The sequence below is a fragment of the Hippocampus comes genome, unplaced genomic scaffold (genome assembly GCF_001891065.2).
Source record: "Hippocampus comes isolate QL1 unplaced genomic scaffold, H_comes_QL1_v1.1 scaffold68, whole genome shotgun sequence".
NCBI lineage: Eukaryota > Metazoa > Chordata > Actinopteri > Syngnathiformes > Syngnathidae > Hippocampus > Hippocampus comes.
In genome coordinates this window covers 916262-938736 of record NW_017805625.1, presented here as the reverse complement: position 1 = coordinate 938736, position 22475 = coordinate 916262, and the positions used below count along the sequence as shown (strand labels likewise).

The 22475-nt window shown below is 44.4% G+C and overlaps 3 protein-coding genes and 1 long non-coding RNA gene across 6 annotated transcripts in view; 2 read left to right on the top strand and 2 right to left on the bottom strand.

Annotated features, from left to right (window-relative positions):
* Positions 1–655: 655 nt before the first annotated feature.
* On the top strand, positions 656–17720 carry rhobtb3 (Rho related BTB domain containing 3). Of its 3 annotated transcripts, none has more exons than XM_019880908.1 (13): positions 656–1099; positions 1839–2070; positions 3069–3261; positions 5003–5160; positions 5340–5448; positions 6750–6945; positions 7044–7240; positions 10193–10302; positions 11768–11873; positions 12591–12764; positions 14804–14974; positions 16018–16097; positions 16128–16212. In XM_019880908.1, coding segments are annotated over exons 1-12 (1716 nt in total). In that variant the 5' UTR covers positions 656–1097; the 3' UTR covers positions 16086–16097; positions 16128–16212. The 3 variants fall into 3 exon arrangements, with proteins under 3 accessions (XP_019736467.1, XP_019736468.1, XP_019736466.1); XM_019880907.1 differs by lacking the exon at positions 16018–16097 and adding an exon at positions 15269–15365 and having other exon boundaries at positions 664–1099; positions 14804–14970; positions 16157–17720; XM_019880909.1 differs by lacking the exons at positions 16018–16097; positions 16128–16212 and having other exon boundaries at positions 14808–14960.
* Positions 16182–19118, bottom strand: glrx (glutaredoxin (thioltransferase)). Its single transcript, XM_019880910.1, has 3 exons — positions 18841–19118; positions 18137–18268; positions 16182–16281 (listed from the first exon to the last, which is right to left on the bottom strand). The coding sequence occupies exons 1-2, from the start codon at positions 19045–19047 to the stop codon at positions 18155–18157; spliced, it is 321 nt and encodes a 106-aa protein (XP_019736469.1). The 5' UTR covers positions 19048–19118; the 3' UTR covers positions 16182–16281; positions 18137–18154.
* Positions 19026–22475, top strand: part of LOC109522381 (uncharacterized) — a 15850-nt gene continuing 12400 nt past the window's right edge. Inside the window, exon 1 of the long non-coding RNA XR_002169559.1 lies at positions 19026–19114. This is a non-coding gene — a long non-coding RNA (uncharacterized LOC109522381). The remainder of the gene's footprint in view (positions 19115–22475) is intronic.
* The window catches only part of ell2 (elongation factor for RNA polymerase II 2), a 13061-nt gene continuing 10709 nt past the window's right edge, over positions 20124–22475 (bottom strand). Inside the window, exon 12 of the mRNA XM_019880905.1 lies at positions 20124–22445. Coding sequence (XP_019736464.1) covers positions 22329–22445 — 117 coding nt within the window. The 3' untranslated portion in view covers positions 20124–22328. The remainder of the gene's footprint in view (positions 22446–22475) is intronic.

The following is a 22475-nucleotide window of genomic DNA, read 5'->3' as shown; positions in this document are numbered from 1 at the left end:
GTGGAAGCACAGGAGACTATTCCAAGAGGAATGGCCAGATGTTATTATCACATTTAAAAGGTCCACGGGGGCTATTTTATATTTCATTTCTTTATCAGCTAATGGTTTTCACCTTGTCATTCCTGTACGTTACCATTGTACCCATCCACCATGTAATTTCTTGGCCATATCTTTAGCTATGTATCCATGCGTAGGACCAGGTCTGATCCAACCCGGAGATACGTGGTGAGGAATTTACAACAGTGCCATCTATAGGTCTGGTGGGGCACGGCTGCACTTTTCCTGTCATGCAAAATCACCCCCCTTTTAAGCTTTTTTTGCAGCTTTTTGTCAGTGGTTTCAACATGTGTTTTTTTTCTATTTTTTGCTGTGTGAAGGAGGTTCATTCGTGAGTCTGTGTGTGTGTTTTTGGTTGGAATCTGAGATTGTGTTAGAGAGGTTTTTTTTCGTGAGTGTGAGGGCTTCTTTTCGTGTGAGATGTAAATGCAATTGCGATGGTGAAAGCTACCCTTTTCCCCATTAACCCCAAGCTACATAAACCATCAGTAAATTAGAGATCTGCACGCTCGCGAGTCTTTGCTGAGTCAAGCAACTGCCCCCCCCCCACACACACACACACGCACACACACACACCTCTCTCTCTCTCTCTCTCTCTCTCTCTCTCGTTCGTTGCCCGAAAGACTTTGTTGGAGAGTCCGACGTCATTAATGTGGTCTGTCTGGACACCGGTGCGCGAGGCTCTGCTCGTCCACGGTGGTTAATTGCCTCCGCCTACCCGCTGGCAACTTGTCAGTGATTTGTCCTTTGAGTGTTGTTGGTATTCCAACACGGCCAGTCAGCCGTCTGCTTGCCGTCGGGACGACGCCGCCGGGTCGAGGCTACCTACGGCTTTTATGAATGACTAGCGAGGCGGGGGAATGCCAGTTAGCGAGACCGGGCTCCAGTGGGACCAGCCGCCGATGAGAGCGATTAACGGCGGAGCGGAGCCGTGGCTCACTGCGGAAAAAGGCGAGCCTGACTGCCGCAGACTGGCGTGGAAACGCACCGTGAGAGGGACACGCTCCACAGCGTAGAGCAACGACGGCACCGTGAACGCAATGTAAGTTGCTTGTTGCCTACAACTCCTTCCAGAGGCGTCACATCAGGGCGCTTTCGTGCTCAGTTCCCCTTGAATGCCGAAACCCCACCACGACCACATCTATCTATCTATCTATCTATCTATCTATCTATCTATCTATCTATCTATCTGATAATTCCATCCATTCACGGGTATGAAGTAAAGATTTGTCAACCGCCGAGGAGAAATTATTTTAAGTTTTTCCTTAACATTAAAAAAAAAGAAGCTATGGCTAGCCCTGACATCTGGCTTTGCTTTTGGCCAGTGAGGCCGAACTGTAATAATTGGGAACACTAATGATCGTCTCATCATATCAGTTCATTGTGGCAAACTTGTGCGGGGCCACAAAAAAATGACAGACAGAACTGGATCTGGTCCACAGGCCTTGATTTTGACAGCTGTCTATGCATTCAAGGGCATTTCTTTATTGGTATAAATTTCTTGGCGTGCTTCTCTTACGAATTTACACATCAGCAACAGTGTGTGGTTTTGAAAGAGGAAATAATTTGTGGTGAGGTCTGCGGTGTCCAATAAATGATTGAAGAAGGTAAATGATGAAGAGCTCGCGATAACTATTTACCTACATTCTCACTTCCCTGATGGGCCCTTGCCAAGCTTGTCGGTATCTGTTCCACTGGCATGATGGATGAGTACCAGGAAAAACAATGAGCGCCTCTTCTTTCTGAAGTACTTCCTCACGGCTCATTTGTCTCCCTCGCAGGTCCATTCACATTGTGGCTCTGGGGAGCGAGTGCCCGGGTGGTGTCGGGCCAGGGGAAGAGATAATGGGCCAGGGCCAGCTGCAGGGAGGTCTGCTGTGGAGCTATTTGGGCCACGGGGCGCTTGTGGGTCCCAGTGACCTGGAGAGGAGCCTGCATAATCCAGCCTTCATGGAATACACCTCACGTGTCTTTGGAGATGTCACCATCGTGGTCCAGGACTGTCCCAGCTGGGTAAGCCATGTTTGCTTTTGGACTTTGGTGTTAGCATTGTATTAGCATCACGTGTCCTACAATTGACTGGCAATTTGAATTCGGACAAGCAGTAGGAAAAAAAATACTCAGTAAAGCGCAGGCAGTTAGTAGAAAGATGCATGCTTGCAACCAAAGCTTTTTAATGTAATTTGATCGCGTACGACGGGAGAGAATTCACTATGGCTAACTCAAAAGGTGTTCATGGAGTACTGACTTCTGCCAAGGGCCACAATGTCCTAATATTGTATCGTCCTAATATGGACAAGCGCCACAATGTCCACTTCCAACATGTGCCCGAACTGGACCAATTAGTAAAGATTTGCCAGGTATTCACAATGTTAGCAATGTCAATGTTAGCAAAATGTGAAACGTCAGCGTGGAGCAACATTGTGTGTTAAGACACTCCTTCCTGCCTCACTCAACAATACTGCTAATAGAGACACAGTGCAGTCGAAAGGTAATCAGTTTTGAGGAGGTAATGCCGGTAATAAAACATGTCAGCAAACTGATGGTCTTACTTTGTATGCTGCTTGTTTGTCGTAAGACGTTTAATCATTTCTTATTGTCAAAACCACTTTCTCTCCAAGCGCTGATTGCAGGTTTGTGCGAAGAATTCTAGCATGCTGTCCTCAAACTCTCTCTAAAAGAATGGAGAAAGAAAAGTGTTTTTTTTTTTTTTTTTTAAAGCACACGAATTGGAGAATTGTGAATTTGCAGCAGTTCACTCAGTGCTCTATTGTAGAGCTGTCTTAGCTTAGCAATAGTCTGTCATTTCATCTTTCGGCTTCTTTGTTTTTATTCAAATGACTCAAAACGCTCTGCAGGCTTCGCCAGCTTTTTTGTTTCAATCAAGTCTTTTTATAAGATGTTAAGCCGATACTGTGGGGGGGAATGGCTGGGGGTTATCTGAGGTCACATCCATGATAGTCATCACAGCAAACTGTCCGTTAATCCGATGTCTCCACCTTCCTCCCCAGGACTTGTTGGACAGCGACTGGGCCAGCGTACGTAAGGTGCTTGAGCAGGCGGACATTCTGGTCATCAAGTATTCGGTGACCGACAAGCTGGCCTTCCAGCAGGTTAGGAATGGATATGCTCCAAGACTCCGCCCACTTCTTAGGCACTGGGGCGTGCCTGTCATCTTGGTGGCAGTTGGCGCGAGGCTAAACGGTGAGGGCGATTTTTTTGAAATACCCCGTAAGATTAATTTTCTCATTCATTATAATTTTGTATAACCGATTAGTCCGTTAACTGTTTTTGTCAGCAATAATATACTTTGACAGGCTCCTCATTACATGCTTCTATTGGCTTCCAGCACATTCTCAAATATTGTATTTTTAGCTTTTTTTTTTTTTTTTTTTGCTCAACATTCTTTGAGATGCTGTCAGTGCAACGCCCCGGAAAGATCACAGTCGAGTTGTGCAAGTAGTACGCGTGCACTCGCGTGTGTGCGTCTGTTTGCGGTGTTGCGCGAGGGCAGAGGGGTTTGGCTTTCTGTTTGTTGCTGCTACCGAGAGAAGGTTCACAGTCTCGCCTCATGACTGCAGAGAGTGACTGCTGAGCTGGGATTGCTTTCCGCTGCTTGACTCGGACCGACGCTGCAGTTACATGCATGAACGTGGCCGTTAAAGCGGCGGCGAGCAAAGGGGCACGCTATTCCGCCAAGGGCACACGCGCGCCCTGGCGCACATAAACGCAACACTGATGTGCCAAGTCGCCGCCTGACAAATGCTCACACCCCCATTTTCACTCTGTCTCGTATGTGCACACACACACACACACTCTTGGCTGAGTGCCTGTAGGTTCTTAGCATTATGATTTATCAAATGCCTCAGCACTTAGCTGTGTCCTACTCATTCTCTCTGGCTCTGTTCTTTGTTCTGTCTCTCTGTGGTCCCTTTTCCTGCGAGATAATCCCACTAATTTTCTGTCAGATACTGTCGCCCCCCCCTCCTCTCCCCCCCTCATGCGTAAACCGTAGCTCAGCACAGCTGGTTCTTGCCAGCACATCACTGCAGATATTACATGCTTGAAAATTGCAGAACACAGCCGGGTAACCGTGTCTTCATTCAAGAAGTAGAACATCCCATTCGATTTTTCTTTTATGCCCCGCTATCTGTGTCTGTCTAAAAAAAAAAAAAAAAAAAAAAACAACAGAAAACATCTCTTGTTAGAATCAAGAGTGGTGTGGATTTTGGGTAAGCACATGACGCCATTGTGAGATAGACACAATGTTTGAAGGCAAGCAAAATGAAACGACAGCTAGAGTGAAGCAAATCCCCCTCTCAGATTCCGCAGCAACCAGACGCACTGAAGCACCGGCCGGCTTTTGATCTATTTAAGTACCGGTAGCTTGGTGATGGAATGCTAAACGCTGTGCATTTTCCGAACAGTCGAGGAGTCCAGTGGCACCACTGATAATGCTCATCTGACGGTGTTTGTGAGGTATTTTGATGAGCGCAAAAGGGAATTTGATGGGCATGCCAAATTTGGTCATGTCATGTAGTTTTTGTTCTTTATATTTTGGAACGAATGAATGAAAATGCGGCCTGATCAACCAAAAGAATGGACTTTCGACACATTAAGATTTGTTTTTGATGACCCTCTTCCTTTCTACAGAGCGCCATCTGGAGATAGCATGGTGTCTAGCGTGTAGCTTGTCTATCTCACACTTCTGCGGTTCAGGGTTCGAGTCTCGGGAAGTTTTTTTAAAATGTATTATTATTTTTTTAATTTGATTCATTTATGTCCTTTCGTTTCAACTGAGACATAACCATTGCTCTGAATAACCTGCAACGTGGCACAAACATTACATTGCGGCTCCTGTCACATTTCCCTGTAATAAAATATTACGCAAAACATGAATTTAGTCATTGTTGCCCAATAACTAAACTGTCATCCGTTCGTACAGACGAGGGCCCTCCCTGTACATGCCCGCTGTGCGCGTCTGACTGGAGCAGCTGCGTGCCTCACAGTGAAGGTCTGCAGCTGTCCCGGGACCTTGGGGCCACCTACCTGGAGTTACCCTCGCTTAACCATGTGTTCGTGGGTCGCTACTTTGGCAGCGTGGTACGCGCACGCACACACACACACACGCACATGCTTTGAATCTCACCTCAGGCTTATTCATTTTTAAGATAGTACATCTTATGATGGGGGCAATTTGTTCCCTAAGCAAAGAACAGATGATGTAACAACTTATTTTTGTACGTTGGTTTTGAATAAGTGTGTTTTTCTGCATTGTTCAGCTGGAGTACTTCATGATTCAGTGTCTGAAACACAAAGCCAAAGAGAAGCCAGAAAAGAGGCGAGGAAATAAAGTCAACGAGCTTCGCCCGCCTCACCTGGAGCAACCAGGTTAGAAGAAGAATTTCGTGTCTAAAATTGAGAAGAGCATTTGAGTGGAAGACAACAACATCATTGCAAGATTTTGTGTTTTGGGTGTCAAGTTGAATGTAATTTTTGTGTGTTTTCTGTTCTGCCTGTGTTCCCATTTCAATCCAGTAGAATGACTCGACAGGCATTTATTTCTCAAGTTTACAGAGCCAAAAAAAAAAAAGCCGTGCTATGGGTCAGTCAGGATCAATATGTCTTTTTCTGAATTGGGAAATTAGAAGTGAGTTGAAGTGCAAGGTAGACTGTCACTGAAGTCGAAATCAATTTTAGTCTGGAATGTTTTCAACACCAGACTGAGAATCGACAACAACTGAGTGTTTTATTCGGATGCAGCTGGGATTGCATAAGATTAGTCATTAATCTTGTCTTTGACCAAATTCACGTCATCAGTGTTGGAATCCGACCTTACATAATATACTAAATACGTGGGCTTGTGTCTACACTTAAATGAGAAAATAATATACGGTTACAGTAAGGACCTTCAGTACTTGGACATTGGACAGATTTTCTATGATTTAGCCATTACATCACCATGATGGATTTGAAAAAACAAAATCCTGATTTGATTGGCATGAAGACTTTCCTTTCTCAATTTATGCTGCCTGCTGATTTTTCTTCAGGATCAGGCAGGCAGGGAAGCAAAAAACAAAAACAAAACAATTGACATTCTTATATATTACCTTCCAGACTGCAAACATGTTTTTGTACTTTCATTTCGATGACATTTTGAGCAGCTTTCTGCGTGTGAAATAATCATTTCAACTGCTCAATCCGCTGTTCGTTCATCTGTCCACTTTGCTTCTGTGTTTGTAATCTGACGTCAAGACTGACAGTTTGAGGTCCTTTCGCCGCTTGCGGGACTTATTGCCGTTTGTCACTTAACTCCTTATTTTACGCTGTCACTTGCTCTGATTCGATGGACTGCTCAGAGAAAGCCAAGAGGAGAGTTTGCGGTGCATAAATGGAGACATAATAGGACTTACTTGTGAAATCATCCCCCCCTCCTCGCCACTCTCCCTTTTTCTCCATTTTGTGTCCATTCAATGCATTGCTCAAGTACACATTTAAATGTTTCTCGACAATTTTCTTCAGAATTGATTCCTAGCCCACAACTGTTGGAGTCGGTTCAAGAATCGATAAGATGAGCCCCCCCCAAAAAAGAAACACCTCATGCCTAATTGTGGAGTTCACAGCTCATCTTGTTTTCCTCCCCCTTGCGCCACTCTTACCTGGCACGCTTCCCGCATCCTCCCTTTTCTCAGCTTGTCTTCCTCCAATTCGAGTGGAGGAGTCCAGCTTCTCGCAAGACATGCAGTGGTTGTTGGAACGCGGCGTGCAGTTTGCCGACGTGGCCTTCTACGCCGGCGACTCTGGGAAAGAACTCGGGTGGGCTCACGCCTCGGTGCTCTGCGCCGTCAGCCCGTATTTCCGACAGCTGCTCCTGGGGCCCAAGACCAGGTAGGAGGTAGACGCATTGTGCCATCCAGCTATTTGACCATCTGTAGCCGGCGGGTGCTCGCCTCCTCCTTTGTGCTGAATGTTGTCTGCTTGGACAGGGAGCGGCCGCAGTCACGATGCGTCTGCCGGGAGAGGGATGCGGCCCCTCACTCGTTACTCTCCACCTGGGACGGTGCAATAATTGACGACATGCCTCGATCTGAGGGACACCTGGCCGGTCGCCTCTCTCGTCTGGTGGTGAAGGACCCTCTCTTGTGTATGTGCTTATGGGAGACTCTCATGTTCATTTACAGAGGTAAAGCACCGGAACACAGTGAAATATTGCCTCTTCATGACACGTGCGATGCGAACATTGATCTTGATTGGGGGAGGTGCCTTCAAAGGGTAGTGGACAATGCCTTGGGTTTGGTGTGAGTTTGGGTCACAGCTGATGAAATATTGAGTGTTTGTGGGTGTGGTGAATAAAAACGGTGAAAACAAAATAGAACATAAACCACAAAATTGGCAATTTCACAGGTTTTGCTTTTCTCGTTCTTTTAACACACACACACACACATCCTCCTGATAGGAGGATCACACATCCTCCTGATAGGAGGACGAAGCTGGGAGTCAAAGTGACATCTTAATTCTTTTGTTCCCTGTCATCGTTTTATCTTCAGAACTGAAACTGTGAGTCTTTTTTTTGTGCTTTAGTTCAACACGAGGGGGAGTTTTGCTTCCCCTTTGCTGCCTTTTGAATCAGACTGGCTAATGACAGACATGATGTTTGGAAAACCTTTGCTCACACGTCGCTATAAATCAACGGACTAGCATTCTGACGCATGTCCTTTTCTCATTGATACTCATACTTGGGTGCCCTGCATGGCTCTGCCGTTTGCCTATATTTTCCTGGGAACTCCAATTATGCTTGCCCAGACTCTGTTATTGCCTGCCAACTGCGATTTGTTTTGTTCTGTCTGCTTCAACTGCAAATGTCGAGGAAGCTTATGGGACCGACGTCAAAAGTGGCAGCGGCGTTGCTGTTAGATGCAGAAATGTTGAATTGTACGTTGGCAGCAGACGGCAGTTTTTCTGTTGTTGGGTGTCGCCCAATGTATAATCTTATGCCAGGGGAACTGTTCAGATGGAAGTGGGGCCGTTTTAATAGTCTGGTTTTATCATACAACATTTTTTTAAACCACTCTATTCAGTCAGAAGATGATAAATATATTTATTTTTAACGTGTGAAACATGCATATGCGTTCATCCTAAAGATGTACCAAGATCATGTTAAATGAACCAGCAGATCGAGTTCTCCTTTCATTTCTTCCAGCACGTGGCGCCTAATTCAACAAGCGTGTGATGTACTCGGCGCCTCGTGAAAATCTTCTCAGAGTGCGGCTTAAAGTCTGCGGCGCCGCGCTCGCTCTGTGTCAGATTGTGGCGCACTTCATCAAAGGCGTGCGCGGTGTGCAAGAATCACAACCGCTCGATTTTGCAGCCTTTCGTGTGTTTATGAGTCGAACGTTGATGAACAGCACACATGCTCACGTTTGCTGTCGCGCTCGCAGGTGAAACACAAAGGCATACCGATAAGCGCCTCGAGAGCTGAGCAGATTATAGGGCGAGACTGAGTCTGTTTGGAGGGAACTGCATAAAGAAGCAGCGCTCGCTTCTTGGACAAGGCTGGCGCAGTCTTGTGCATTGTGGATTTTTCTCATGTGTGGGAGAATACGAAGGCGGCAGAAGAATGAAGGCGAAAGTTGTAAAGAAAAGAAAAAGGGGGCTGAGGATGAGGAAGGAATGTGGAGGATAATAGCATATATATGAGCAATAGCTCAAAAGGCAAAAGGCGCTCCCTTTTGCCTTTTGAGCTTGTGGGGTGAGGAGCCAAGAACAGACTATGAATGTCACATTTCCTCAAGAAGACTGCAAGGAGACAATGTTACGTGTCGCTGAAAGAAATCACCGTCTGCTTCACACGGTGATTCTAATTCAGTCTCCAACCTCGCGCGCCTGCCACGCAAACTGTTCAGTTGCTACATTTGCGTGTTTGGTTGAAAGGGCTCATCTCACGTGCTATACAGGTATGCGTTTATTCTGCATTGCCCAAGGAAACACCTCAGGAGCTATTGTTTGATGTTCATTTGTTTGAAGAGTACACAGAAGTCATTTTAGCTCTTTTTTTTTTTACCCCACAGGATGATATCATGTGTCTGTGAGAAATACACCCCCCCCCGTGAAATAATTTCACGCTCTGGTTTGCCTTTGTGTGTGTGCGTGTGCGTCAGAGGCCATGATTTTACGAGGTTGATACTAACTCTGTCAGACTGTGTCTCCTTTTCCAGCGTGCTGCTGAGTTATTTGATTTGTCAATGGCTCAGTATACTGCGTACAACCGCAAATGTATCACATATTGCACACTAAGGGATTATTGAATGTTGTCCAACCGTCAGATGATGAATTAAGGCAGCGACCAACTAAGTGGCTTTTTTCTTTTGAGCCCTTTGACGTCTAATTCATCTCGAAACCGTTTTTGGGATGTGGGAGGAAGCCAGAGTATCCTGCTAATACCCTGGCCATAATTAGTTTTAGAAACACAGGATGTAGTTTCATTTTTTTTTTTTTTTGCCAACAAAAAGATATTTTTCCATTTTAGTTTGAATCAAGACATTTCATGTGCCCCATGCATAAAAGCTGTGCATCATCGAGCAGATTGATCTGTGAAGACATCCATGACAGGCTGATGTCAACCTAATAGGAAACGTTAAAAAAAAGAGAGAGAGAGAGAAGTAGTCTAAAAGGGGCTATTTTTGGCTCACACCATTGTTCCTCGGCATGTGAAATATTACATATCGCTTTGCATACAATTAAATGTAATAAATAAAAATAAACTTAAAATGACTGATATAATTGTGGAAAAGGGGATTTTTTTTGCATTGGATCTTATAGTACAAGTGATGGTATACAGTATACACCCCCCCCAAAAAAAAACAAAAAAACAAAAACAATAGTATGAATTTTCAAACTGACCATTTGGCAAATACTGTAAGTTAACCCTTTCATGTACCCCGTAACCTGATCACATGACAAGCTGTCCACTGTAGTGAAATGCCCATTTCAGAATACATCCCACATTTGGGGGTATTCATTGACAATTTAGGTCAGGTTATGTGGGTGTTCAAAAAAATCAGGGCCTGCGACCTGTGTTCCAATCGATGTCCTTTGAGAAGTGCGGAGAATCAATGCGTTTGTCGATGTTTCGTAGGCGCGTGGGAGTGGGAGCACCTGCAGGAGGCCTTGGAAGAGAAACTGAAGAACTCGCTTGCAGTGGCTCAGCTCATGGAGCGCATACGATCGCTTATCGGCAGAGACAGGGTGAGTTTTCTTGGTTACTTTCCGCAAACCTCCAGAGTACCAACAAATAAAAATAACAATCCCAGCAAAGTGAGTTGAACATCCAAACTGGTGCAAAAGCGATCACGCAAGAGACTTGCTGTTTCAGCTTCTTGGAAAATATTGACAAGAAAATGTGTATTATTTTGAAGTGCAGCTACACTGACTTGGTCGCTTTAACTCATCAGTATGGGTCGTGTTTACCGCTTGTTGGATCCAAATCTTCACCCAAACGTGCTGGTTCAAATCCTCAACCCAATGTGCTGGGTAGTAAAATAACCCAGCGTTTTTTCCCTGACATTGTGTTAGAGGTTTCATTATGGGTTACTTGAACCCTTTCAGGGACGGCGGTTACCACAGTGGACAGTTCATTTTTATGTTGAGTTGATTTTTTTTGTAGTCCTTCACGAAAGCAAATTGATTATCTTTTTGTGATTGGTCTACTTTTACTTTGGGAAACAATGACCAAATGGATTTCTAAAAGGTTGGCGAGGACAACGTCAATGTGTCCTGTGTGATCGTGCTCAACTGTTGTTTAGTTGTTGTTTTTTTTTAATCATTAAACAATACCAAGTAAAAAACAATAATTGATTCTAAAAATATTCGATCGTGACAGCCCTGCTTCTGATGCAGCAGTTTTAAGCGTGTACATTATAAGTACAGTATTCTATTTCCTGACCAAATAAGAGGTTAAAGTCTTATCTGTGATATGAGAAATCTATTTGATTTTATAAACATGTTTTAAATTGGCCTGAACTGGCGAGATCTTGTTTTGACACAGTGCTGTTATAATTAGCATAGTTACATAATTAGTCACCGTAATCACCTCCCCGACACCGTGGGAATTAACAGTAAATAAACAAGAGATGCTCTCGAGGGAGGAAAAGTAGATTATCTCTCAGGTCTTAATGCCGGACATCAGGCATGAAATTCATCAGCGGGATTTCTCGCTCTGAATTCAGATTGAGATGAGGTGGCCTGTGCCGCAGACCGTCTCGAAGGACCAAATCTGCGTGAGGACGGACGAGCTGAGACGTGACTTCAACATGATGAAGCCCCTTAAGTCTCCCATCATAATACGTTTGATAGCCATCAATGACCTTGTCCTCGCTTGTGCTTCCACTTACTGCGATACTGCGATACTGAATTCTTGACAACGTGATTTGCATATTCCCGTCACTGTACCATTCATACCGGCAGCACAATTAAAAAAAAAAAAAATAGGCATCTGCTTTCCATTTTTCACCTGTGTTAATCGATGCGCCTGACATTGCAATTCACCCGCGTCTGGCTGGCGCTCGGTGAGACGAGCTGAGGCGCCGTGTTTGTTGCACTGGGGATGCGGGAGAAATGTTCAGAATAGCAATTGCCTTGGAACGGCTTGTCATCCAACTCAGGTGTTAACCCTCTGCGTCTTCCTCTTTTGGCTTCTTGTTTGCCCGCGCAGGGCACCAGAGACACCCCAAGCGCACGCGCGGCCCAGCTCGGCCCCCAGACTCTCGTCAACCTCTTCAATTCCCCTCTTTATTCGGACGTCATCTTCATGGTGCAGGGTGGGTTGACGCTGTCATTAACATTCACAAAATGAATGCGCACTCACACGGGAGAGGAAGGTCACATTTTATCAGACTCGATTGAATTATGAGCTTGCTGACAGGCCTGGTCATCCATAAGAAGATAAAACAAGATAAAACGGTCCAAAGGACGAGCTGCGTTCCATCCCTTTTTTTTTTGCGTTTCATCCCACGTATCTTTTTGAAAGGACCCCCGAGATAACAAGATGATAACAAGGACAGCAAGACACTCTTCTCTTAGTACCCGTGAGTTCAAACCAGTTCAGGATTGTTCTGTGAGGGCCATTGTGTTCATTTTTGCAAAAATAATTGCAGCCTGAGTGCCGGCAGAGCCGTCACGGGCTGTGAATGGCACTCTGCAAAAAATGTCACGGCTCGCGCGCAGGCTCCATGTGTCACTATTTCCTCGTTGATTTCAAGAGCCCATTCGGAAAGATCGTTTCGGCTAAATTGGAACATGTTTTGCCCCCCCCCCACCACGGCCATGCAGCTCAGGGAAGCATTTGTACAATGCCGCGTATTTGGAGTGCTTGACTTAAGGCTCCACGACTCTTACATTGCACCCATTGAGCAAGCGATCGCTTTGGAGATTCTCACTCACCCAGTGGCGCTTGTCACAAAACCTTGGCATACGAAGGAATCTACTTTTTCACACCGCAGTGTACAGATATTTTTTATTTGGTGTGTTCTTTCAAGGGAGCGTATTGCCAGCACATCGAGCAGTGCTGGTGGCGCGCTGTGACGTCATGGCGGCCATGTTTAGTGGCAAGTACGCGGAGGCCCGGAGTCGAGTGGTGCCCATCCACGGGGTTTCGTCCGACACCTTCCTGTCGTTCCTGGAGTACCTCTACACGGACTCTTGTTGTCCCGGTACGTTCACCGGCATGCCAACCACGTGCCGTAAGAGAATTTCTTCTTTCTTCGTCTGCCCTCATTAAATCCTACAATTGAGTATGTATGATGGTTAAACTTTCACTTCATGTTTTATTCATTCAGCCTCTCTCGGGCTCTGCGTTTGAATTTAAATAAGTCAGGGAGAAGAACGCATTTATAACTCTGCACTTAGTGGAGTGCAGACCTTCATCGTGGCCAAATCCTAATTTGTATCAGCGTTATCTAAAAATGCCTAGATGCTTACCGGTAGCCTGCAAATCCTGAAATTTGGCATGAATATTCGTGCAGTTAAATTCTTTTTTAATAAGTTCCGTTCCACTATATATGGTGACGCTCTCAAATATTTTGGTGACAATTTAAAAAAAAACAGCAGGCGTTCTATTTAAAGCATCCCATTTAATAAGCAGCCACGCCAGATGAAAAAAAAAAAGACTGTTTTCCCGCAGGCCTCGCTCAATGCAGCCTCCAACACAGGCACAGATGACAAGTCGCATCAACCATCTGTGTGAGCGCAACATGCTGCCGCTGTCGCTCCCCGGGGGCCACCAAAAGAACAGCGATGAGCGTAATATGAAATTCCACTTCGCCACGACAACATCCCACACGTGGCTTCCTCTGCTTACGTCTGTGCCAGAACGCAGGCCAGCTGCACTGTTGTTTTGATTGTCCCCCCTTTCGCTAGATCCGTAACACTTCGTTTTGCATTTACAAATTGTTACTCACTCCGGCGATGACGTCGAGACCGCGATGCGCTAACGGCACCAAGGTTACATGCAACCACAAAGTCATATTTTCAACAAGTATACAATATATTTCATAACTCCAACCAACAAAGATGCCGTTTTGTATGAGGAGGACAAGCAGGTGTCGGGTTTCTTTTTGAGTCATGAGAATGAAGAAAACAACAATAACTCCAGAGGCTGCAGTGGCTGACTGTTGTGTAACAGCCCTGAAGTCAAGGGCAAAGCAAGGTTACTTCACCAAGGAAGGAAGGATACCATTTGCATGATCCCCATGCTTTACATTAGCGCACATGACATACAGTCTGTTCTACGCACATTGATTGCAAAATACAGCATACAGTATGTTCATAATTTAAAGTCTTATGCAGCTGTCGATACAAATCGGAATGAAGGGTACCACCTGTCCGCCCGAGCGCATGCAAGCCATCAACCTTTATTAGAGGAGGAGGATGAGCGACAGCAGTCAGGTTACGTTAGGAGACATTTTGTTTACCTTGTGACATTGCGTCATGGTGTGGCACGCATGCCTCTGAGGTTCTCGTCTGACATCTTGGCAAAAGCAACAGCATACTTGGCGTCAGAGTAAAGGTGACCTCGAGCAGGAGCTTACACACAAGTAATGAGTGTGCAGCTGTTTGCCGTGTGATGGGGAAGTCACCATGCCATATCGTTTTACGAAATAAAAATTTATAATAAATTAATCTTTGGGGACATTCAGCAGACAAATGCATAATCTAGTTTTTCCTTGTACATTTGTAACACTCGCACACACACACACGCACAACAAATTATTGTGAATATTTTTGCCATTTTAAGAATACAAAATGATATCTGCGCTACTGCATGACACCATACGTCTTTATGATGTGCCTTTATGGGTATTGATATATGGCCACATGGGGACAGCGTATCCATGAAACGTGCTCAGTTTTTCTCCCCAACCTTTATCGGGCCAAGGTGTGTCTTGGCATTAAATGGAGGCGCATCTAATTGTTCTGTCTGTCACTCTATGTCGCAAGCATAGATGATGAAAGTCGATTCTGTCTATTTTAGTGTGCTCTGACACACGTTTTTTTAAATTTTAGCTGACAAAATGTAATTAACCCTGTGAGGGATAGCGGTTACTACAGTGGACAGTTTATCCTGTTATCAGGTTACAGGCTGCATGAAAGGGTTATTCATAATTTGAAACCTTTTGAATTTAAAATTCAACAAAACGCACCCCTCTCAGCTTGACCCTTTTGTTGTGTTTTCTTTCGTTGTTGTTGGTAGCCAGCGTGTTGCAGGCCATGGCCGTGCTGGTGTGTGCGGAGATGTACCAGGTGAAACGGCTGCAGCATCTGTGCGAGGTGTGCGTCTGCGCTTACCTGCAGAGCATGCCCAGCAGAGAGCTGGCGTCAACTGGCATCAGCGTGATCCGACTCCTCCGACGGGCAAAGGTCAGTGTTTGGGAGAGCCCCTGGTTTTAGAAAACCTGGTTGGCCATCGACTTAGTCAGTTAAATCGGGTGAGCAAACTTGCTCTAGGGCTACGTTGTTTTTTTTTTTTTTAAACGAACAGACCCACCAGGTCATTTGATGATTTTTAAAAATAATAAATCATTCTAATGACTGTGTAAATGCTCAGTCGGCAGAATTAAAAAAGGGCATTGGCCAAAAACAACAACGAGCCACTCTTACTTGGACTGAATGTGTTCAAAAAGCATTTGAGGATGAACTGTTTTCTTCGGCTCGATAGTGTCACAACGCCGAGCAGCTGTATGTGTGGCTCCTCCACTTCATTGCCAACAACTACCTGATCTTCAGCCACAAGCCTGACTTTTTGGAGCTTTCAGGTTAGTGTGCATTACACGGCACGAGTGTTGTTTCATGTCAAGTTGTGTTCATAATACTTAAAATGGCGAGTAAACCGAAGAAGCCTTTTATTTCGATGCGCGCAACCGCATTGGGCGCAATGCACGTTCCCTTTCAAATCAACAAAACCAGACAGCGTTGTCGTCTGACCTATCCTCACAATTTTTCTTGGAAATGAACGTTGAAACATGTCCTCCTCTGTCACCCGTTGTGCTATTCGTAGGACTATTGAGCTCTGATCAACCAACCAGATGGGGAAAATACAGCTGTCGCTCTAAACCTTCGTTAAGTTTTGTGAAACTCCTGAAATCGGATTAGTTACTAAATAAAAAGCCTCATATCTTACTGTACATACAGTACACCTATGACCTAGTACTCCAAGTTGAATAATAAACGTGCCTGGCCACTTGGTCACTTTTAAATGGAAAGCCTGGAAGCTCAAGACAAAGGCTTATTAAAAGACCGATTATCAAAATGAAAAGCAAACTGCAATGTTGACTCAGAGGTATCGTTTATTATCATCCCTTATACACGCAAGGATTATTTTCAGTCTTTGGACGGCACTGAAGGGCAAAGGGGAAGGTCAAAGGTCGAAGGGGAAGGTCAAAGGTCGAGAGAGAGAGAGAGAGAGAGAGAGAGCGAGCAAAGAAGCAAAAACAAATCTCTGCCTTCCTGATTGGGATACAGCAACGTGGACGTGAGACTGTAAACAGTCGTGTGTGTGTGTGTGTGTGTGTGTGTGTGTGTGTGTGTGTGTGTGTGTGTGTTCCAGAAGAGGAGCGAGAGCAGGTGGAGAGGCTTCGATGGCCATCCAGGGGGTATCTGCAGGAGCTCAGCGAGTACCAGCAACGGCGACGCAAATTACGCAAGTCTCGCTGCACGGTCATGTGACGTCACCTGGATGCATAGAAAGGTCGATCAACATGAAGAAGAAAGAAAAAAAATGAACACATTTGCAAAGGGGCTGGCAAATTCCTGGAAAGTTTCCAAGGGAAGTTAAACTGGGGGAATGTTGGAAATACTCAAAATTGGAAACTTTCAATGGGAATTCCTTTGAATTGATGGGAATTTAATAGTAAGGGAACGTTTTGTTTTGGCGTGAGCAGACATCCGTGCATTACGGTAGCACCATTGCTCTGTTTTTCTTCACTCAAGTGGCGAACTATCTGAGGCTTGAATTTTGGCTCAAAACACAAATGGGGGGGGGAGAAAACAACCCAAGCGACAAAAAAAGAACCCTCCATCATACCTAAATGAAATCTTATGTTAATCAGGATAATGCTAAAATACATTTCCCCCCCAACTATATTTCAGTTCCAATGTATTAAATTCCTCATAAATTCCCATGCAAAGCTCCCAACTTTGAAAAATCCCACCATTTTGCAACCCTATTAACCACCAAGGCATGACGCTTTCTGTCGTCATTCCACTTAGGCCAACATAAAAACGACTGATGCCTAAACACCGGTATGCATATAAAACAACTGCACCGTGGAAGATTCAATTTCAGGTTGGCAGATGTGGTCTTTATGACTCTGAAAACTGTGACATCGAATGGCTCCATCCCGTGGACAGCCAACCATCAGGATCATGTGCTTGCCCCTTCAAAATGGTCGCGGGTATTGCCGGACAAGCGGGAGAAGGCCTGCGTGGTTTCTTTTTCTACTTGGCACCTGCCCTGTCAGGATGTGTGGCTCCCCTGTAGTGGACACGATTAAATTATTTGCATATCATGCCTCTAGTGGACATAGAGCATCATTTGAATTTCATTTGGTAAGGCACTGAACAAAGTTGGGGTTGGTTCGCTCTCATAAGCTAATAGGAGGCACAACCATTTTTTAACGACAATTTATGGTGTTCCTAATCATTGAATTCTTCCCAATCTATAGGAGTAAGAGATGTGATTATTACATGACATCGCATTCATTCAGCTTGTAGTCTGTGTCAGACGTGGACATTTCAAATTGGCTGAAAATTAAATCATCTAATGGACGAAACATTTGAGTGCCGCATACATCGCATCCAGGATGGCAATAGATGGGCAATAACTTTGGTCACGCTTGCATGACATGCAGTATGACGATTTCGGGGAAAGATTCACATCCACATATCTGTTGCTACATTAAAAAAATCACAATGCCTCTGGTTCGATACACAATTTATTGTACCAGTTTCTACTTTAAATTATGATTATTTGGTGCTGCAATTATTTTTGTAAAATCCACTTTTTTTTATATTCCAACAGTATTTTTTGTTTTTTAACTGTACTGTACAACACTGATGATTTTCATAAAAGCTTTAATTATCATTCTTGATTAAACAATATTTGCTGTGCATTGAAAGAGCCAAGTGAAAGCGTTACAGTTGAAAGCAGACAACTAACACTACATCATCATCAGTAAAATAAATTGTTGCTGACCAGTCCGGGGTGAACCCCGCCTCTTGCGCAGGGTCAGCTGGGAGAGGCTCCAGCTCAACCGCGACCCTTACGAGACCGATGTGGATGGAACAAAGAGCATAACTTTCAGAATGGTGCCATTGTGTTTTCCTCTTCTTCTAAGAGCGGATTCACATCAAGTATGACTTGCACTGTGAACGCTATGCACAGACACATGTTGTACTAATTTGTTCAAAATGTCAATGATAATCTGTAAACACAGAACAAAACAGTCTGTGGATGCAGGTATCACAGCATCTTGTGTATTTCTTTCACTTGCTTGTAAAAATCGATTCAACTCTTTTAGTACCCTACCTGATAGTTTATCGGAAGTCACTGGAGAACCCCAATGGACTGCAACATTCCCTCCAGTTTGCCACTCTTATGCAGCTCTGCCACATCACTACCACCACCGACACACTCCTCTCCGATGAACACCCGTGGGACCTCAATTCCAATGAACAGCACAAATAAGACAATGTTAAAAACTTACAATAAATAAATACCCCCCCAGAATTTTAAATCACCAGCGGTTGACTTTTCCAAGTCATTGGGGATACAAGACTTAACATATATATAGGGAATAAATAGCCCTATATTAGTCGTCATGTACACAATATCAACAACAACAACAAATAACCGTATCGTTTTTTACGACAGAATCTCACAAATACGACGTTCACTTTACGGCATTTATTATACCGCATGTTTTAATTCTATTTTGGTGGACGCTGACAACCAGACTGCCAAAAAATGAATAATTACAAAAAGCACACACGTCCTGGAGTGAGTGGACAACAATAGTCATGTTTCATGTTGTACTCCAGAAAATAGGACTTTTACAGATTGTTCAATCGTAAATCGATTGAAAATGACGTCACATCCAGCATGCGCCGTAGCGTTAACGGCACGCCTCCGCAAATGCACACTACGTCCAATAATGTTCCAAGTAAACTTTTGCCATTTAAAGGCATACTTTTGTTAGCTTTCACTTTGATTGCGTCACAAGTTGTACTCACGGTGCGGGCCCCAGTGAGTTCCAGGAAGTAATCCTGCATGCTATTCATGTCTTGACGCGCGCTGATGTCAACAAATTCCAGATGTCCCGGCTTGAATTTGTACTTCAATAGAACTTCCCTTGCTGTGATACAGTACGAGCATGTTGGCTTAATGAACAAAACCACTTTATCTCCTTTGATTTTAGCCTGGACGAATTGCTGCGCCATCTTGAGTTTGAGGCGGACGACGAAGGGAGGGAGGAGCGACTCGGCGTCTTTGCGCTTTGTTCGTCTGGTCAATACGGTATTGAATCTCAAATGTAGAATGTAAGTGTCCCTCACTTCTTGCCGTAGCCCTAGTGGGTAAGATAGAAATGCGTTGATTGGTTAGGAAGGACGGTCATAATGGAGTTAGGCGAAAAAAATATATACAAGAGTACGTCTGAAAATAGACATATAAATTATATGTATTTTCAGACGTACTCTTGTATATTTTGCATTTAAATGAGCATCAATTATATGATATAATTGATGCTCATTTAAATTAACCGAGGAAACAAAACGTGACAGTACGTTCATTGACTGACCTGGTCTCGTTTGCGAGCCAAGTTCAGTGAAGTCATTTACCGCCTGCACACTGGCCGCACAAAGGTAGTTCCTAGTAGAAGTGAATGGGCAGTTCCATTTCTATTCCCAGCCGACACGCTCACGCCAAAGATTTCCTTCTATTGAGTGAAACATTCACAAACGACTCGACACTCAGGGATGCCACAGTCTGTCCCTCTTGCCCTTTATTTTGCAATGGTCCTTAACGCTCTAGGGGAAAACATCAACACACATGTACTCCGTGTCTCTTTGTCTCAGTCAGAAAAAAAAACGTTATACTGTACACATACGGAACCCATTAAGTTTCTCAGTCAAGGTAAAAGATGTTCTTATGCCATTTACTGCCTTCTTATTAGTCTGGGCTTTACAGCCATCTTGTGGCTTTCTTGGACACTGCAAAAAGAACAAAAAAAAAAAAAAACAGGGGAATATGTTCAGTGACTGTCTGACAATGCTGTGAAATTGTGACCAAATTGCTTTTCTGTCCATGACCAGCATTAAAAAAGCAGATTAAGACAGCGCTCTTCAGGGGGGAATTAAAATTGCCCCCGTTGAACTGCTTGCAATGAGGCTGCAATTATGCACGATTTGATGCATCACGTGTTTTCTGTACCCGAATTACACCAAGCATTTTATAAACACAAGGAACCCGTCCATTTTCAATTGGTACACGACAAAAGACACAATTGTTGCAGGTAAAACCAAGTGGATTTTATTGAAATGTCTTGTATATTTTCAGTTGGGCAGGATAGATTTCATCCAAAATTCACTTGATTTTCTTTTTTTTCTTTCAAACCATGGCTGAATAGTGCCAGGGCATTTCTTAATCCTCTGTTATTTCATGTAAGACTTTTGATGAATCCCCTCAAACAAGAGGTCACGAGAACATTTCAAGCTCCCATTTTTTTTTTTTAAATGAAAGCATCTCTTTGGTTGCTGGGGTTGACATAAGTGTACAAAATGTACAGAATGTAAAAGCCTTTGCATTCTGCATAGTTTCAGGTGGACCCAGTAGAATGAAAACACCACGCCCGCTGCGACACCTCAAACATAAAAGTGGTGATTTGGTCTCATCAACAAGGAAATTGTGAATTTTGACCGCCAACCAAAAGGCATTTTTGAAGGAATGGAATGAATTTCAATTCATCTGACTCGTCCTGTCATTGGTTCACAACCTCAATGACGACTTGGTGTCAGTTTTAAGAGCAGAGTGATTTGAGTTCCTCTCGCCATCTGTGGCCAGGGGAGGAAAGCGATGACAATTGACTGACAGGGACCCTATAAAATATCATTTCCAATTTGTAGCACTGAAGCGGCGTGGACCAAAAGGAAATTCTTTTTCATGACAGTGCCCCTGCCAGTGGCCAAATAACCTCACCCGCCATTTCCCAATCAGAAATTCTACTCCATGCGGGTGAACCAGAAAAGAATATTTAATGACCGAGATTCAAACACAGGTTTTGTAAACGTTCCCTTGTTAACAAAAACTCAAAAATATATTTTCATTTTTCACAGAATGCATTCATTGAACGCCACTATGAAGCATCAATGCTCGGCAGAACTCAAAAGCGATCAAAAATACATTTGACCTGATAATACATGCTTGTCCTCTGGTGGATGACCTTGGCGAAGGAGCCCATCCGCAAAGCGCAAGAGGCAAGTCAAAACCGACAAATGTCTCATTTGTTACTCCAGCCAGATTGATCCCGAGTGCTCTGGCTGGTCAAACACGGTAGCAGCTTTTTTTTTTCTCTCCCCCCTCCCCCCCCATCTCATTTTCAGTTTTCACATTTTTTTTTGTTTTGTTTTTCTCTCCCCACCCCTCTTTCAATCTCACACAATCATTCAAACAAACACGCACTCGTGCAGCTTGTAACACACCTTCCAGGCTTCACATCCCTTCTTTTTCTGCTTCTGACACACGCACGCACGCACATACATCCACAGCCTTTTGCCAGGCAGTTATAGTTCCTTAGTAGAGACTCTGTACCAAAGGGGTGAACCAACACTGAGTATAACCACCCTAAGGCACCCATCATGCACCATTGACATCAACGCTGTTGGTGCAGGGGGGGAAATACTGCCCCCTAGGAGGTCTTTACCATGAAGTTCTCTCTCAACACCCCACATGGCCATTAGAACAGTTTACAATCCAATAAAGACATCAGCTCCCTCATTTCCCCTTCTAGCATCCTCGCAGTTGATTCTCGCGCTTGGCCCTGCATCACGTGACCTCCAGCAGCGCGAGAAGACAGCAGTGAGGCAGGAGGGGAGACTTTTTTTTTTTTTTTTGCCAAGAGATGATATCTGGATCTGTATTATGTGCAAAATGGCTTCACAATGTCAAAAACACATAAGGCCCATTTACTTGTTTTGTTTTTGCATCGTTTACCAAAAGTTAAATCATCTGCGGACTCTTTTGCACTACAAGTCCCAAAATAAATAGATCTTATTTTCTTTATCTTAAATACAAGTCAATAGTTTCTCTTAAACTCAAAAATACTTCTAATTTATGCAAGTTAAAGTCCTTCGAAAGGAAAGAAGAGATCACACGTCCACCAAAAACCCACTTGCTCTTCATGCAGCCCCCACTTGTGGAAATAAATCCACAGGGCCTGTGAGAGTGAAAAGGGATCCCCCTCCCCACCCCCAAAAAAAGGGGGGCCCAAAACTGAGGGGCTAAAGTGGGATTCAGAACATTTCAGGCCACAACGCAGCCTGTGGAATCAAAGCTTGGAAAAGGGAAGGAATGAAAGGAGGACATTGGGATAAGGGCAAATAAGCAAAGGAGAAACCGACACCAACCGTGGGGGCGGTAATAAATAAGAGCCAGTTGGACCCCTCCCCTGTCCTGGTTGGACACTCCATTCACAATACTGATCAGTGATGTGGCGAGAGGACTCTCAGCACCAAGGTTGGGCTCGCCGCTGGTCAAAATCCGCTATCAGCCGCTTGATGTGCGCCAGCTTGTTGTGCAGGTACTCGCAGCGCTGCTTGTCCCCGTGGTAGTTGGGGCTGTGCTGGAATCACAGCAGATACATCGCGTGAGA

Excerpts from the sequence above, each read along its gene's own strand:
- glrx (XM_019880910.1), bottom strand. The coding sequence starts at position 19,047 with ATGGCGCAGCAATTCGTCCAGGCTAAAATCAAAGGAGATAAAGTGGTT. Across the intron at positions 18,269-18,840 it reads AACTCACTGGGGCCCGCACC|GTCCCACGGGTGTTCATCGG; the intron begins GTGAGTACAACT and ends ATTGGAATTGAG.
- rhobtb3 (XM_019880907.1), top strand. Across the intron at positions 3,262-5,002 it reads AGTTGGCGCGAGGCTAAACG|ACGAGGGCCCTCCCTGTACA; the intron begins GTGAGGGCGATT and ends CCGTTCGTACAG. Across the intron at positions 6,946-7,043 it reads CTCCTGGGGCCCAAGACCAG|GGAGCGGCCGCAGTCACGAT; the intron begins GTAGGAGGTAGA and ends CTGCTTGGACAG.